The sequence below is a fragment of the Nothobranchius furzeri genome, chromosome 6, assembly GCF_043380555.1.
Source record: "Nothobranchius furzeri strain GRZ-AD chromosome 6, NfurGRZ-RIMD1, whole genome shotgun sequence".
Taxonomy (NCBI): Eukaryota; Metazoa; Chordata; class Actinopteri; order Cyprinodontiformes; family Nothobranchiidae; genus Nothobranchius; species Nothobranchius furzeri.
The window spans coordinates 30251298-30269746 of NC_091746.1; the positions used below are offsets into that span (position 1 = coordinate 30251298).

The 18449-nt window shown below is 46.1% G+C and overlaps 2 protein-coding genes across 8 annotated transcripts in view; both read left to right on the plus strand.

Annotated features, from left to right (window-relative positions):
- Window positions 1-693: 693 nt before the first annotated feature.
- Window positions 694-7526, plus strand: stn1 (STN1 subunit of CST complex). 2 transcript variants are annotated; one of them, XM_015973324.3, is made up of 9 exons: window positions 694-977; window positions 2025-2120; window positions 2269-2346; window positions 2579-2752; window positions 5766-5880; window positions 5994-6138; window positions 6435-6557; window positions 6635-6707; window positions 6834-7526. In XM_015973324.3, the coding sequence occupies exons 1-9, from the start codon at window positions 845-847 to the stop codon at window positions 6989-6991; spliced, it is 1095 nt and encodes a 364-aa protein (XP_015828810.3). In that variant the 5' UTR covers window positions 694-844; the 3' UTR covers window positions 6992-7526. The 2 variants fall into 2 exon arrangements, with proteins under 2 accessions (XP_015828810.3, XP_070408219.1); XM_070552118.1 differs by lacking the exon at window positions 2269-2346.
- A 507-nt stretch (window positions 7527-8033) lies between these two features.
- sh3pxd2aa (SH3 and PX domains 2Aa) overlaps window positions 8034-18449 on the plus strand; it is a 92017-nt gene continuing 81601 nt past the window's right edge. For all 6 annotated transcript variants that reach the window (XM_015973249.3, XM_070552115.1, XM_070552116.1 and 3 more), the window contains exon 1: window positions 8034-8322. In XM_015973249.3, the coding sequence (XP_015828735.3) occupies window positions 8227-8322 (96 nt within the window). In that variant the 5' untranslated portion in view covers window positions 8034-8226. The remainder of the gene's footprint in view (window positions 8323-18449) is intronic.

An 18449-nucleotide genomic window follows, 5' to 3' on the forward strand; every position in this document is an offset into this window, starting at 1 on the left:
ATAATTATTTTCACCATCTGCCACTGCAGCCCAGACAGCAAGCTTTTCCACACGACTATATTCGGTTATTGTTGGATTTTGAGACAGATTTTTATGTTTATGTTCATAAATTCTGCTCATTTCAGCTGTTATTTTATCTTCATGATCAGTTATTTCCTGTGAAGGTGATGTCAGAGGATCTGGATGGGAGCGGGAGAGCACTCGGATCATCGATTTTATTTAACGTCTTTATTAATCAGAAACTTTATTAATTATTACACTCGGCAGATCCTTTTGCGTTGAGGTGCCCTTTGGACGCTCAGGCGGCGTCTAACTTGTTTATGTCTGTGAGTTTGACAGTTGGCGGGTAATTTCATTTGTCCGCTGCCCTTGTCAGAGAGGATTTTTAATGCAAAAACAGCTGCTTTTAAAACGATGTAACTGCCTAATTTATAACAAAAACAATAAACAAACCGTTTATTAGACGTTTATTACTTCATAATTGCAACAACGAGCCATAAAAATGCTTCAAAACGCAACAATCAAGTCTCTTTGTGTTCGTGAAACTACGTATCCCATAAGCCTTATCGAAACACGGTCGCGCTGGGACCAGATTGGAAAATCATACACGTTAAAAAATTTTAACTGAACTTTATTAATATTGGGCTCGTAAGACATAATTTTAATGATTTGAAACTGCTAAATAAAAAAACCCAATAAATAAAAACAAACAAAACATCAACAAAAGTGTCACGTGACCAGCTTGCAGGAAGTTAGCCCACCGACGTTAGCTAGCTTCAAGCAGACGGGTCCGGTTGCTGGAAGGAAACTAGAATGTTATGACTTGTTTTGTGTTCATGATGAGATGCAGGCAGCTACGATGGACCCGGCAGAAGAGCCCCCTTCCATGCTGTGGGGACTGGACCCGCTCTTCTCTGCATTTGCTCGGTTATATGTCAAAGATATCCTACAGATGACAGAGTCCATCCAGGTACCAGGTAAAAAAAATAAACACTTTGAGCAACAGCGTGTACCGAAATAAAAAGTAAGTCTTCGTTTAGCTCTATTGCAGGTGCCTTACATTATATTTAAGAGTCATGCAGAGCTATTGTCACATTTGTAGGATGTTTAAATTAAGTAAAATATTGCGCATTAATAGTGATTAAAAACAATACATATAGGTTGTTTATTATTTGTGAATATAACAAATAACCAACAATAAACGGTGTAAAGTATTAAGCTTTAACAAAAAGTTTGAGATGTTTTGATTCAACTCAAATATCAAATTTTAAATGTCTTCTGGTACCTTTGCATTTATTACACTTTCTACATACATTTGTAAGTGCTAGACACATGACTACTACTACTACTACTACTACTACTACTACTACCAATAATAATGATAATAATAATAAAAATACTTATTCATTTTCAACTTGCAGTTTTGCATTTTTTATTCTGCAGCAGCATGTCACTCTACTGCAGTGTTTCTCAATTCCGGTCCTCAGGACCCCCTGTTCTGCATGTTTTGTATGTGTCTCTGCTTTAGCACACCTGACTTACATATTAGCATTGCCTCGTTAGGAGGACACCAACACCAAGTGCTGCAGAGGCCTGTTAATTACCCATTCATATGTCAGGTATGTGGCAGCAGGGGAACACTGGTGTTTGAAAAGGCAAGATGGAAAACATGCAGAGCAGGAGGTCCCGAGGACCGGAACTGGGAAACACTGCTAATGAGGTCGCACAGATTTCATAAGAACATCAGAAGATCTGGATAACAATGCAGGAAGTTACAACTGAAGATTCAGAACAAAACTGGAAGCAAGTAAAAAATTTCACCACAAGACTTAGAAAAACACAAATCTAAGAGTCTGTAAATATCATTTTAGTTACTTCTGGTCATGAAATGCAGCGGTGGCTCAGAAGTCAGGATTTTGCCCTGTAAGGGTTTGAATTCAGGCTTAGTCCTAACTAATACTGAATGTTTGAGTTGATCAGACTTCCCAACCCCAATCAAATTAGTGTCTGTCTTGTTCTCACAGGTATTTACTTCTACAACCGGCATCCAATCTACAAAGTTGATGTTCTTGGAACGGTGGTTTATAAGAAGGAGAGGGAGGACTTCTTCTGTTACGGAGGTACAGAACGTGTTCTGGGTCAGAATTCAAATCTGAAATATTGATGTGGTGGTTGTCATTAGCATAGATTTAGTCTATTCTTTAATTCAGAGACGTTTATAATCGAGACAGGATGGTTTTAGTTTAGTGTTTATGCTCTGAAACCCAGTGGACGACGGAACCGGAGTCATAAACTGTCTGTGCTGGAAAAGTCAGCTCCTGAAGCCGGAAGAAGATCCCATTAAAGGTGACTTTATGTGTTTCATAATAACGTCTCATTCAACAGCAGCACCGATGATAATCAAACCCTTGGAAAACACTGATGCGATTCTATCGTTCCCCAGATAAACAACACTTAAAGTCAGCTGAAACTTGGAGATCTTGCAGCCTAATTGTTTTTAAACACCGCTCAGTGTTGTAGCAAAAATGTGGTTTTATTATTGTGGACAATTCAGATGAATTTGTTTCATAACCATCAGCTGGTGTAAAGCCCAGTGACGTGGGCCAAGGAGGCTTCAACCCAGTCGCTGAGCTAAAGAAACTCCGACAAGCCCAGCAGGAACGCCGCCGCCTGGAGCTCGGAGAGCTGCTCCGGGTACGAGGTCCAGTAAAGACATCAAGGCAGCAGAGAGAAATCATGGCCTCCACCTACTGTGAGCCTGCTTCACTCACTCACCAACCTTAAATGAATACTTTTATATTTTAAAATGAAGCTGAATGTCAGAACGTGTCTGGTTTCCGCCCATGTGTGTTCGGGTTAACTGGAGGTTTACTGAGTGTGTCCCTGTGATGGACTGGAGACCCGCCTCTCGCCTGGTGGAGTTTGACACCAGCTCTCAGAGACCGTAGTAGCAGAAATGTTTCCAGAAGATGAATGAATGACCGAATGTTTAAAAATGTCATGAATTCATCAGATCCTTTTATTTAGAAACATTAAATTCAAGTTTATTTATATAGCACCAAATCACGACAAGAGTCGTCTCAAGGCGCTTCACATAATAAACATTCCAGTACAGGTCAGTTCATTAAGCCAATCAGAAAAAAGGTTCCTGTATAAGGAACCCAGCAGGTTGCATCGAGTCACGGACTCGTGTCAGAGTCTTTACAGCAATCCTCATACTAAGCAAGTGTGGCAAAATGGGTCCGTCCTAAGTAAAATGTTAAGAAGTGAAACTGTTGCAACAACGCCGCCCCAGAGCCGGTAGGCTCCAGGGAACTAAGGCCCGCACACCCACCGAGGAACAGACCGGTGTTCTTAAATACAGAAATGTCCTTTATTTAAAGGGACTATAAGTAAGTGTGACAGCCAGAACATGTATAGAAATAATAAACGTCTTCTTCATACATTCTCCTGCAATGCCCTGGTCCTGTAGAATGAGCCCTGGCATTTTTACTGTGATTGCCTGTTTTTCTGTAAAATCACAGAAAAAGAGAGATGCTCGGGTCGAGCAGGCTGCTTCATGCGCGTTCACGCTCAGGCATCGCCCGTAGCATTTGCTATCCGTAGCTTTAGCAGCAGAGAGAGAGGCAGTGCCACTTTGTCGCTGTTCCTAACGCCTAGTGACAAAGCTAGCTACATTTCTGAGGACCCTTAGCTACTTTCTGTAGAACTTTCTTCTAGATATTTCCTGCTAATTAGCAACAAAACAGCCATTTTCACTCCGAACCGTTCTTTGAACGTTGTTTCAGCTGTCATCAAGGATATAAATGTTACAGATACACATGATGTTACTGGTGCTTTAGCTCACCTAGTAAGATGTCTGACTCTCATGTAGGAGACCTGGGTTTGGTTCTGGATGTGAACATAGTTCATCTAGAGTTCATTTTTTACATTAATGGTATATTTTAATAAGACGCCCAATTTTTTATTTGAGACTCGCTGAACGGCATTGAATTCACAGATAAAAAAGATGTGGGTTCAACTTTCATTTTGGAACAATTTTTCAAGCAAGGGAAGGGAATGATCTGAGCATGCAGGAGGACTGACCCATCATAAACCTTTGTCGGCTGTGCTGAAGAGAAAGGTACAGAACCACATTATTTAATTAATTAGCTGCACGTTGTCCTGTCCTCTGGGCCACATACACACACACACACACACACACACACACACACACACACACACACACACACACACACACACACACACACACACACACACACACACACACACACACACACACACACACACACACACACACACACACACACACACACACACACACACACACACAGGACTGTCTCAGCTGTTATTTCCGTTAAGGAGTGTGCACGTACAGCATGTGCGCCTCGTGCACGAGCCTACTATTGAAGCTGCCGTTACACATTTGGCCTGAGGGGGTGATCGCGAGCATAAAAATTCAAAACTCCGTAAAGTCCCTTTAATACTTCATATAAAATACAAATATACTAAATTAACAAGGAGGTGTGACACAGGCCAGTTATGTTAAAAACAGGGAAAACCTAAATAAATCCCCTGACCGGCTCCATTAAATGTATCCGGTGTGGGAGATCCAGTGGTTGCCCTGGCAACCAAACACTGTGCAGCCCCGCCCAGCAGCGGGCCAAAATACTGTTTTAAAAGAAGGGTTAACAAAAACAGCAGTGTGGAGCCTTGGAGCACACTGCTTAGATCCATTCGTCCAGGAACGCCACGGTGAAGCAGCGAGGGACCCAACACAGCCCAGGTGGCGGAGCCGTCGAGGCGTACCGCCAACGCGGACAGCCCCCCAGCCGGCACCGCAGGTTGACCGCGCTGCAAGACAAACAGATGGTAAAAAGCCCCTGCATCAGCTCACCCCGTAACCTAAAACTACTGGCTTCCTCTGCCGAGTGGGGGAGGAGATCAGCTGCCTGAGGAAAACAACCTCCAAACAGGAAGAGGCCACTCTGGTTATACACCTGTTCTGGCTGGCAAGTTTGGAGCTGCATAGTCGTCAGCTTCCAACCAGCACTCTCACTACAGATACACCATGTAGGCTGTCACAGAGAGGAAATACTAATGAGGCAGTAAACTGGATTTTACTTACGGTCGCTAACGGCATATCGCCACCTCAAACACGCGCGGTGCTGAGGATTAGAATCAGAGAGCTGTGTTTGAGCAGCAGGTATCTGCCTCTTATAAAGGCAGCGTGCCCCGCCCCACAATCACCAGAATGTCATCCACCTGGACAAATCTCCATTAACCCAATTGTTCATCCTACCACACAAGCATATAGCGACAGTGGAGAGGAAAACTCCCTTTTAACAGGGAGAAACCTCCAGCTGGCTCAGTATAAGCAGCCATCCTCCACGACTCACTGGGGATGGAGAAGACAGAGCGCACACACACACACACACACACACACACACACACACACACACACACACACACACACACACACACACACACACACACACACACACACACACACACACACACACACACACACACACACACACACACACACACACACACACACACAAGTAATGTGTCTATAGTTATATTGTGATTTCTTAGTAAATATTCTATTTGGTGAGAGATAAACTTTGATGTATTTATCCTAGTGGATCTGTAATTAAACGGGTAAACTAGTAGTAGCACATCCAACGCCTATAGCAGCATAACTCTGGATAACCTAGCCTCATGTCTGGCTCTTGTGTGTGTGTGTGTGTGTGTTTTCTCAGATAGAGTGGATGATCCGATGATGGCGGTGCAGATAGAGTGGATGATGGAGGTTCCTCAGCTCTACAGAGAGTTCTATGACAAACCGTTGCTTCTGAAGTCCGAAGGAGCTGCAGGGTACAAAAGTTTGTTCGTCTCTGAGATCCTGCAGTCGGATCAGAACTTCATAAGATATATTTTTCAGGGTGACTTCGAAGTTTTTCCTGCTTAAAGTTCCGTCTGTTTACCAGAATCTCGACAGAAACGCCGTTAAGCAAGGCAGCAAACATCATGAGGCGATTCCTGGACCAGAAGTCTGTGACCAGGTTCAGAACTTATGATGTCCAGGATCTCCTGGAGCCTCTGATCTCCAACAAACCACCGTCTGCAGACGAGGTGAGAGTAAAAAAAAAAAAAAAAAGGTTATTTTAAACATTAGAGCATCTGAATGGTTTGATGTATATTGAAAAGATGATTTTAATTATAAGCCTTTAAGATAAATCAGAACTGAACAGGATTTGGTATCGGCCCTGAAAGCCAGAATCGGTGCAAGTCAAAAAGAATTAAGAAATAAACTTTTTTAAATATTCATGCTTGTTTATTTGTGTTTTTTCATTTTTGTGTAACGTGTTTAAAAGCTGCTGCTGTTTATAACTGAAGTTCATGGTTTATTCTGGTTTTGTGGTGTTTAGCATTCCGTCGCCGGTCCGTCGGCCTGCCGGCAGCTTCAGCAGCTTCTTAAAGAGGTCCTGAAAACGCTGCAGGACGAGGGCCTGGTCTACCAGCGGGCCAAGTTCCAGGATGAGGTCTACTATGTGAGTGATGTCAGATGAGTCCTACAGGAGTCCCTCACCATCTGTTTAATCCTAATCCTAATCCTGACTCTCTCCAGGTGACTACGGGGGACAAAGATCTCCTCATAGCTGTCAAAGACATCATCAGAGAAGACTCCAAGAAGAATAAGTGTATGTAGTCCCAGATTGTTTGGTGTCAGTGCTCTCAGACTAACTGCTTGGCTTTGATAAGACAGAAACCTGTTGGATCACCTTCATCCGACGCTGACGGCTTCTTCCTCGTCTTTGTACCTGCAGACGCAGAGAAGGGCTGCCATGTCCTGCACATCCTGTCTGCTGTCAGGCAGCGCCACAGCCTGAACGTGAGCCGAGCGGCTCTGGAGCTCGTCCTAAAGGCGCTGGAGTGCAGCAGTGACATCATCAGCACCAGTGACAACAGCTACACGGCGTTTTAGCCCTCTCCCACCCCGACATGCATGAGCCGGAGCCCTCGGCTCTGTTTGTATCAAACCTTCGTCTGAGAGGATGGCTTTCAGATATGAGGGAACTTTTAAATAAATAAAACCAACAGATGGTTGGATCAGCTGGTTCTGAAGCCTCAAAGCTAAAAGAAACTCTCCTGGGTCTTTATTAAGCCCCACCTCGCTGGTTTTATCTGCCATATGTGCAGCTTGTCCTTTAAAATGTACATTTTATTTTCATTTTTGAGAAAATAACAAAGGTGCCAAAAGGTAGTGATACCCCCCCCCCCCCAAAAAAAAAGTGGACAGACTGGTTTCGGCATTAGGAGCCCTGGGCACCAGAAGGCATTGATGTTAATGTTGAGTTTGGGTTTTATGACTAAAACTTCCTTTTCTTCCAGGTTAATAAATCATATTTAGAGCTAAAGTAGAACTGAGGTCAGTGGGAGCTGAGATGTCAAAATCAACTTTGTATCCCATAATAATCTGGAAGTTGCTGTATAAATACAGGCCAGTTACAGGGCAAAAAGTCTCATTGTTTTTTTTAGTATCGCATGGCACACACGCACGCACGCACACACACTGGGGTTGTACGCGCGCACTTCCACCACTAGGGGTCGGTGCTGGCCCGTTAATTGGTTCCGTGACGCGCAGCGCCGCCTCTGATTGGTCGCCTGAGAAACATCTGTATTCAGTTCCAGTGGTTCGTGTCTCCGGCCAGAAAGCTGCTCCTGCCTCGGACGGAGAGCCTCTCACATCCTCCCCCCCGACAGCGTTTCCGGCCGCTGAGATGAATCTGCTTTGGGCGCGCGCAGCTGCGCCTCGTGCCGGATGCTCGCGCCGCTCCGTGTGTCACGTTCAGGGGAAACTTATGGGACCCTGAAGGAGGACCAATGACTGGCTCAAGATTACGCAGCAGCACCCCGATCAGAAGCAGCGCGTGCTAAGTGTCAGTCAGGACGTGAAGCCGCTGGAATCCACCGGTACCGGTCCGGTTCTCCCGCATCCAGATTCACCGGCTTGCAGACACAAAGGAACCGCTTTCCCCGGTGCTCCGTCCGCCGTCAGCGGGGAGGGGTGGGGGGTGGGGGGGAACTCGGACACCGAGCCACCGAACGGACCGCCGATAAGTTCGGATCCGATCTGCCGCTGCGTCAGATTGGACCGATGACACAACGAGGAATGTTGTGATTTATTCCCTGGGAAGCGGATCCATCCGGAGCGTTTTAATGCAAAACCTCTGCAGGGTCAGGATGCAGTTCCGGACGGTTCTGGACGTGAAAGTCGTGGATGTGGAGAAGAGGCGCAGTCCGTCCAAACACTACGTGAGTTATCCTTCCTCCTCCTCCTCTTCATCATCAGCCAGGCTTCATGACTCCAAGAACTGCTGCTGCGCTCGAGGTGTCCGGGCTCTCAGCGTGACACCTGAACGCAGCACGCGTCCAGCCTGCTGCTGGGCTCTGATAGGGCCGCAGGCCGGACTCTAACGCAGCACGATTGAATAAATAAATAAATCAGCAGGTATCAGCCCCCCCCCCCCTCCCCCCGGGGGTCAGCTGACGTGTGAGCTGCCTCACCTGCTCACACCTTCAGCCTTGTTGTCACCTGCTGATGCTGAACATCCCCGAGGCGTTAAAGCTAAATGTGAGAAGAGAAGCAGACAGCTGTCATGTTTCTGCAGACAGATGGGAAATAAAAAAGGTTCTAGGTAACTGGATGAAACTTGTGTGAGTTTAACCTCTTCAGCACGAAACTCTACAGCTGTATACTAAAATCATTAATTATTTAATAATCAAAACCAGTTTTAGATTTTTCTGGATCGGATAAAATCTACTGGTTCCGGTTCATGGCTGATACTGATTTAAATTGCCGGTATTTCTAAAACCCCCCAAGGCGCTTCACAACACAGTCAGTCATTCACCTACACACACACATTCACATGCTGATGGTGATGAGCTACATCGTAGCCAGGAGCCACAGCTGCCCCAGGGCAAAATGACAGAAGCGAGGTTGCCACACTGGTCCCCCAACCGCCAGCAGCAGGAAAAGTGGGTCTTGCTCAAGGACACAATGACTGAAACAGACTGGGCAGGACTCGATCCCACAACCCTCTGGCTAGAGATGGGCAGTTAACTCCTCTGATACGTCGTCTCAAACACAGAACTCTTATTTTGAAATCAATTTCAAGTTTGTTTAAACTTCATGACTGAAAGTAAAAACGTCATATTATTGCTAACGTGAGTTAGCGTTTAGCGGTGGTGCGTTCACGGACTGGGACAATGTCAGCTAATTTATATTTACTTGGTGGTGGGTCTTTACAAGATCGGCTTTCTGATTGGCCGATCACATTAGCCGAATATCAGCTGACTTTCCTTAAGCTTTAATCTTTAACTTTATTAAAGGCGTGGATCGCTCGTTTCATCAGTACATGTTCAGTGGTCTCTAGGAGGAAAGCATGCTCTGTAAGTCCTACTCTGGGGAAATAAAGCCCTGGCGCGCCAGTTACAGGAACTAGGGGTGTTTCTCATTGCCAAGGAACCTTACTTTGATGCCTTGGCCCCGCCCTGGTTGCCTAGGAGATATATAATCAGGAACTGCCAAGGCATGTTCCAATGTTCATGTTTTACCAAGGCGTCTGTTCCCCGTTTGTTAGCCGTTTAGCTAGCTGAGCAAGGATACACGGGAGCAGGGGCACACCTACTTTCGGAGGGGTATGCAGACACACAATTGCCCCCCCCCCCCGCCCACCCTCACCCCACCCAACCACAAGGTGTGGTATTACATGAATGAACAGAGCAGACATGAAAAGATCAGAGGTGAACAACATAAGTCTGAATTACTGTAGGGGGGTGCGGGGGCTTGCTCCCCCAGAAGAAACATTTTGGATATTTATATTTAAAAGCGTCGGTCTGGTGCATTTTGAGAAGAAAAAAGTAGAATTACATGTTGGCCAGAATGTTTTTTCTGTGGCATTAGTTTATTTATAAAGCGCCAAATCACGACAAGAGTCGTCTCAAGGACCTTCACGCAGTAAACATTCCAACACAGGTCAGTTCATTCAGCCAGTCAGTAAAACAGTTCCTGTATAAGGAACCCAGCAGGTTGCATCGAGTCACTGACTAGTGTCAGTGTCTGTGCATCACTCCTCATCTGTCTTGTCTTTAACCCATTATGAACACCAACTACAGCGAAATGCACCGATGCATCCATGCTGCTCAGTACCAGAAATGAACCATCAGCTGGCAAAGACGCTGTTGGACGTGTGAACGTGCAGAACTCGCTAAACTAAGTGACTCCCATCTGAGGAGCAAAGTAGAAACCAGCTGCTGTTATTTATTTGTTGTTGGTGTTTAGAAAGTAAATATATCTGCAGGGCTTTAGGCCCAGGGAGGAGTTTACACCTCAGACCGACCCGCTTTAGATCATGACCTGCTATTAATAATATTATGCATGTTATTATTATGTTTTTTACACATATATATATCTGGGGGTCTTGTTCACGAGTGAGGGTAGGAGGGATCGGGAGATCGACAGGCGGATTGGTTCGGCGTCTGCAGTGATGCGGACGCTGAGCCGATCTGTCGTGGTGAAGAGGGAGCTGAGCCAGAAAGCCAGGCTCTCGATTTACCGGTCGATCTACGTCCCAATCCTCACCTATGGTCATGAGCTTTGGGTAATGACCGAAAGAACGAGATCGCGGATACAAGCGGCCGAAATGAGTTTCCTCCGTAGGGTGGCCGGGCTCAGCCTTAGAGGTAGGGTGAGGAGCTCGGACATTGAGGAGGGACTCGGAGTAGAGCCGCTGCTCCTCCGGATCGAAAGGAGCCAGTTGAGGTGGTTTGGGCATCTGGTCAGGATGGCTCCTGGACGCCTCCCTGGGGAGGTGTTTTGGGCATGTCCTGCCAGCAGGAGGCCCCCGGGTCAACCCAGGACACGTTGGAGAGGTTACATCTCCAATCTGCTCCGGGAACGCCTTGGGGTCCTGCCGGGGGAGCTGGTGGAGGTGGCCGGGGAGAGGACGGTCTGGAGCTCCCTAGTTGGGATGCTGCCCCCGCGACCCGGACCCGGACAAGCAGAGGAAGACGATGACGATGACGAAGAGAAAAATATACAATGTTCACAGACATCCAAACCTTGGATAGCCTTAAAAATACATCTTAACATGAAAAATTAACTTTATTTTTTCTATAAAAGTTTGTTTATCTGTGAACATGTTGTCCAGCTGAAGCAGACTTCTGCTTATTTCTATAACAGAGCTGAGCTGTGGGAGAAAATATTCAGACTTTTTAAATCTTATTTTCTGTCACGTGCTGTGGGTTTAGTGTATTTATTAACTACTATTAATAATAAAATTATAAATAACAGCTCTCAACATTCTGGGCATAGAAAGTGTTTCCAGGAGCTGAAGCAGCTCACCTGTTCCTTCCACACTGACTGGAGAATTCCTCATCAGCAGCAGGTGATCAAAAGACGTGAAAGAACACCGGCCGGAAAAAACTAAACAAAAAACCAAAACGGTGCGAAAAACACCGACCAGACCGGCCATCCGGGAATTCCCTGGTCCTGGGCACCCCCGCCGTCCCGTTAGACAGGAGCTGCGCGTGTTTATCGCTCATTGTGACACCAGAGCGCAGCTGCGTTGGCGCTCATTAGTGCGACTTTATTCTACAAGGTTTCCATAAATGAAAAGTAAGTCATGGGCTGTTATCTGAAATGTATTTTGTTTTATATCCAAAGCAGTTTGCTAGTATAGCTGCAGCTTCGGTGGCTATAGGTGACTCGCTTATATATTTAATTTAACCAATATACACACAAAAAGCAAAACATGCTCGGATCTGCGTTGTCCGGGGGTCGTTGCGCACAGAGCGCTTCCCTTCGTGCGTCTTAAGGCGCAGCGCTGGAACTTCAGCCATGGCGCAGCACCGCGCCTGAGCCAGTGATGATCCGGATTATAAAACCCTGACAGATCTAGTACAACAGCGTTTCCCTACTAATGTACTAGCTGAGGCATCTCTGCTGTTCCCTGGATGCTAAACCAACAACAGCCTTCCCCGTCGTGAGTCCAGATGGGTGAGTCCATGAATGTTAAGTGACAGGGTGACGTAGATCTGTCAGGATTTTATAATCCTAGTGTGGCAAGGTGGAGAAATGAGGGCCCGGGCGGGATTCGATCCCCAGACTCCCGGGTGAGAGTCATACGCTCTAACCAGTCAGCCAAAGGGACATCCCTTTGGCCAAGTAGCCAGGGCGCATGATCAATCGGGACATTGTGACAGGACACTCACTGTCACACTAGAGTTTCACCGTCTGTTTTCTATCGGAAGCTACTGCAGGAGATTGGTGCAGACAAACGTTCCCGGAACGCAAACACTGACGTGAAACCAAGTTCACTAAAGACAAAACAGACACGGGGGTCCGGGTCGGTTCGCTGGAGTTTTTGACAATTAAAACCTGCGCCCACATTTTCAAAGTGCTTCAGCCCTCTCCCTCCTGTTGCAACCTCCAGGTACAAAAACAAACTTGTTTTAATTTCGACTATTTTTCTGTCCTATCTGTTTGTCTTCTGCATTTCCTCTCAATCCTGAAGAAAATCTGCTACCTGGCTTCACATTTTTCACCTAATGAGTTACCTTTGAACTGCACTTCAAAAAGATACCGACCGCAAAAACCGCGGAGTGCGCGCGGGCCCCACCAGTGACGTGACGTCAACGGAGCAGTGGCGGATTTAGCAATTTGGGGGCCCAAGGCGAACACAGACACGGGGCCCCTTACACTATATTTGTGACAATCTTATCTTTAACTGGATTTGCGAAACTCTCCCCTCTTCTGACACGAGTTATATTCACTTTTTATTAGTCCTCCTCTTTTTTCCTGTCTTTCTCTCCCTTCAATATTCGCTCTGCTTTCTTCTTCCTGTCAGTGCTCCTGTGCTTTTGCCTTTCTTTTTTCTTCTATTTTCCATTTTGGTCCATGTTTTCCTCCCTTTAAACGTTTCCCATTGTCTTTCCTTTCTGCTTCCTTTTGATGTTTCCACTGAAAAGGGACATCACTTTTGGAAGTGATGATAAAAGCTTTTTTAATTTGGACCCTGCGTATAACACAAGTTGGTCGCGTGAGTTGCCGGAACGGTCCTTTCAAAATAAGACAGTTGCCGGATCTTGTTCCGGCAAGATCCGGCTCACTGGGTGTAGATGTTCAGCCTGCATGTTATCTCAGAGTGACTGCTTAGAAACAATTAAAAAAGGTTTAAACCACACCCACAAAACAAAACAAAACAAAACAAAACAAAACAAAACAAAAAAAATGGACATGAATATTTAGATTTTATTGTCTCTCAGATGTTAGTTTAGTAATCGTGATGTGATCCAGGTTCAGGTGACATCAAGCTCCTCTGGCTCTAAGGTCAGGTAACTGTTCTGAGGTGATGGAAGCTGCGTTATCCCTTCCCCTGACCTTTGACCCCAGTGCTTCACTCATCAATAGCACACTTGTTGTAAGTGTGAGCCAGCCCTTCATGGTCCAGACCAGATCCGGTTTCAGTCAGAAGGACATTATGCTCGCCTACTGAAAGGTTACAGAAACAATCGGCTCATTGATTCTCCACACGGAGAAATTCAGCAGGAAGTTCCCGTTTTCCACGGGAAGCTTCTGCAGGTCTGGAGGAGCGGGTGGATCCATCAGCTGAGTAGAACCGGTCCCAGGTGAAGCTCTGAGGAGCATGTGAACATTCGTGATGAGAAGGTTGATAAACCCAGAATGCTGTTTCTGACAGGACCAGTTGCTGTTGATGTCACTTCCTGTGTTGTAGTTTTGTGTTCCGTAATCGGGTCTGGAATGCAGGCGGGTCTGTTCAGCGCCCGGAGCAGCGTTCCTGCTGCTGGAACACGGAATCGTTGTTTACCACTTCGTCTGAACAACCATCCGCTGTTATCGATAGTTCTGGTTCTGATCCGCCTCCAGAGAGCTGATAATGTTGACAGGTTTGGCCCAAAACGTGTTTTCCTTAAATCCAGTTGTTGTTTTTTTTTCTTCCAAATTCTGCTCAGTAATAGAACCGGTCCCAGTTGTGATCCGGTCCAGATGACACTTAATTCACATTCGTTTAGAGAATAACGAGTCGGACTCGTCCTGTCAGAAGAAACAGCAGGTTAAGGTTTTCCAGAGCAGCATCGTCAGCACCAGCTCCTTTAGAACCAGAACCAGGAGGACCAGACTGGACCCACATCAGCACAGTTAGATCAGCAGCAAAAACATGTTCTCAGTTCTGTTAAAGTTCTCCAACCAGGACGTTCCAGCTCCAGAAAGTAAACTTGGAAAATCCTAATTTCCATAAGAGGGAAACCAGAAGAACCTGATTTTCATTTTAGCATCTTTTAGTTCAGGCGTTCCCGGAGCGAGCCTACGACTCGGTCTGTGCAGAGGCTGTGAGGTTACCATGACTACACGTTTAAAATGACATTTATAAAAGTCCAATAGCGCATCAGAACTCTTCACGTCTGTGTGAAGGTAATTCCTGTGCATGCGAGTTGGGTTGGGGGGTCTGGGTTTGTCTTGGACACAGATAAGGGGTTCCTCAAGGAAGAACGTTTGGGAACCACCAATCACGTTGATGTTCTGACCCTCATGACCCAACAGAACCTCAGAGGAGAGGCTGAAACCCTCGTCCGATTGGTTAGAGTCAGCCCTCAGTAGAACCAGGGAAAACCAGTTTGGATCATTTCCTGTTCGGTCTGTGGGTTCCTAGAGGAGGCTCGAGATTCCAGCGACTCGGCGATCCGGAGTCTGGCCCAGCTTCTTTAGTCTCCCGTCTCTGGAGACGAGTCTCGTTGCTCTGAGAAGAGGAAAGGACTCCGAAGATAGAACTAAACATTCCCTGATTCCCAGTTGTCTGTGAGTCAAACCAGCTGGAAACAATTATCCTGAGAGGACAAGGAGGACCTGGGAGATCTGGGAATGTTGTCAGAAACAAAGAGCTTGAAGGACCAGACCAGTGGGGTGTGTGTGTGTTTTCAAGAGTCGCACACTGGTCCTTCTCTCCTCCCAGGTCATCTGGGTCCATAAAACATTTCTGCTCCCTCAGATATTTATTGGTTTATCAAACAGAACAAAAGCTTACAAGGTTTTTGTTTAGTGGGGTGGGCAGCCTGCCTCTGGCACATCCCGATGTTCCTGTAAACAGCTGGACTTCTGATGATGTCATCATGCAGCGGAGATGACAGGAAGTGTGTGTGTGTGCATCATGAGTTGTTTTATGAGAGGAATCATCTGACCTGATTACGTCAGACCACTCGGATCTGAATCAGAAGGAAAACGGGGGAAAGTTAATTTATTAATATGAGTTTAAAGGGTTCAGAATTACTAATAATTAATAATGTTTGAATAATAACACGTTTTCAGTGGCTGATGTCCTACGTCTGAGTGACTTTACTGCTGGGTTTAATAAGGAAGCACGAAAACAAATCAGAAAAGGAATCAGACGGTAGCAGCGATGCACAGATCACTGGAATCATGTAAAACATCAGTTCTGCAAGAATAACTCACGACTGGACAGAACGATGCATAATAAACACTGAAAGGAGGTCAGTCTGAGTCAGAAGTAACTAAAGAATGTGTCATAAAAACAAAATCCTGCCTTTTACTTTTTGGAGCGTTCGACCAGGTTTTATTGTTATTTTCTCATGAAAAACACCCAGAAGCAGGTTTTGCTTTCACACGAGCATTTTCCTGTCCCTGCTGCTTCTTCCCTTCGGCTCTGCGGCGTTAACGCAAACGGCTGGATGGAGTCAGGTTTGCATCGTCATGGTCCAGATCTCTCCTCCCTTCACTGTAAACACCCAGTCTCTCAGTGTGGCTAGCAGGGAGTTTAACCTCCACAGTTATGAAGAAGTGATTCATTTCTAGTCTGCTCTCTGAATAATGCCTACAACCCAAAAATGGATTTTTGCCTGCGAGAGAACAGGATTCCTGTCCAGTCTTATTTATGTAGTTTTATCAGCAGAAATGATTGGATTTTATCTTCAGGAGCTCTCAGAACCAAGCCGTAATGGGATCAAGATTTCACAGACTCCTAAACTGGCTCCTCTCAACATGGAGGAGCAGCGGATCTACTCCAAGCCCCTCCCGGAATATCGAGCTTCCCACCCTATCTCTAAGGGAGAGCCCAGCCTCTCTGTGGAGAAAACTCATCTCAGCCGCTTGTATCCGTGATCTCGTTCTTTCGGTCACTACCCAAAGCTCGTGACCATAGGTGAGGGTAGGAACGTAGATCCACCGGTAAATCGAGAGCTTCTCCTTCTGACTCAGCTCTCTCTTCACCACGACAGACCGGTACAACGCCCGCATCACTGCAGATGCAGCACCAATCCGCCTATCGATCTCACGCTCCAGTTTTCCCTCACTCGTGAACAAGACCCCGAGATACTTAAACTCCTCCACTTGGGGCAGGACCTCATCCCTGACCCGGAGAAGGCATTCTGCCCTTTTCCGAATCAAGACCATGGTCTCAGAATTAGAGGAGCTGATTTTTAAACGTCACACTTGACTGCGAAGCGCTCCAGCGAAAGCAGCAGATCACGTTCTGATGACGCCAACAGAACCACATCATCTGCAAAAAGTCCTTAGGCAACCAAAACGTAAACTTCTTTTATTAAACTTTTACACAAAAACAGTCCAACTACGTGCATTTGCAGGAGATGAAACTGGTTTTGTTTCCACACTTAACACCTGTGAGCCTGCTTTGTTCTACTTGCTGCTTGAATATTTTATCTGCTTTTGACTTGATTATAAAAACAAAATGAGACGACCCCCCCCCCCCCCGCTGTTTTCTGTAAAATCGCCAGTAATTAAAAGTTGTCTTAAATAATCTCATTTCAGTCAGAATCATGGTGATTCTAGTTATCGCCATCATCGAGCAGCCCTGTGTTGTTTTTCAGCTGGTGGCCCAAACACAACAGAAGAAGGTAAAGGCATGGTTCTGACTGATGTGGTCGGTCGGTGATCTAGACTTCAGTCTCCAGACGTGACTTCCCCAGTGAAACAACCTTTAAACGTTTTACTGTGTTTCCTGTGTCTGAACTGGAGTTTATATTTAGTCCCATCGTGGTGGAACGACTCCAGTCTCGTGCAGGAAAACATCTTTCCAGGCAGATCTTTTTTTTGGGATCATCTGGACTTTCATGGTCTGAAAACACGCCTTTGCTCTGCTTTGTGCCTTATTTCAGATCTGGTAGTTTAGTTTAGGCGGGGTTGGTCCCGTTTGCTTCCCGATGCTTCCTCCGGCTGCTGGATCCTCCGCTCCAGTCAGGCTGTGAGTTTTTACCTCTAATATCTAAACTAGTCTGTTGTAACGTGAAGGATGCTGTAATTTATTCATCTCTGTGGCTGGTTTTGATAAACATAATGAAACAATCAGAGATTCAATTTGTTCTTTTGTGGGAATTCATGTTTCTGAGCATAAAAGGAACTTTTGTTTCCCAGTCCCACTTTTCCGTGGTGGGAATATCAACGAAGTCGGCTCTCTGTTTGCTATCTGGGACACTCCAGCTCCTCCAGCTCTTTAGCGGTTTCCTTGTATTTTTGCCATCATCTGATTGTTTGTGAGTCATTTTTAGACTTGAAGGATCTGAAGAGAATCTTGATGAAAATCCTTGTTTTAGACGGTTTAATTAAGAGAGGACGTTGGATCCGGCTTGTTCTGGAATCTCTGAGTTTGATCTCCTGTATGAACCCGTCAGACACGATTCTGGCTGTGGAGGAAGCTCCAGCTTCTGAAATAAGTCTCAGCGTCTGTTGTTGCTGTGGAGTGAGCCCCCATCAGCCCTCAGTGTCAGACCTGATCAGGCCCGTTCAGTCCCGATTACACTCCATCAGAGCAAGTCAGACCCCGTCCTCCGGTGCCGAATCCGGTTTTTATCCTCGGAAATCTGAAGGAACACAGCATGCCATCATATTCTGAATAAAGACGTATAATTACAAGTTATCCTGGGAGGCAGCGGCCTGGTCCTAATTTGCTGCCTGCGGAGAGGAATGAGTTTATTTCGGGAACTGGGAGGCCCGTAAGTTTAGGAAGGATATTTTCAGCCGAAGGATGGGTGCCGGTTCTGTTTTCCACTGCGGCTGCCATCAGATACCCATCTGCTGCTGGGGTTTGAAGCCTCCAGCCTGACTTGCTTCCTACACCTCCTCTCTGTATCTAATTGGAGGTGTGGCCCAGACCATAATCACCAAACTCTCCACCTGGTACTTAATCTTTTTTGTGATCAGGATTTGAAGCGTTAAAGATCCTCCTGCATGCCGTGAGAACACCTCCTCTTCCTCTGATCTTCCCTTCGTTAGCACCTCTGGTAATGAGCTACATAATGGAGCTTCTGGATGAGACACATTTCTGTGTTACCAAACACCGGCGCTAGTCGCCGTGGCGACATCCCACCGTGCTCAGAACGTCTCGGCCTCT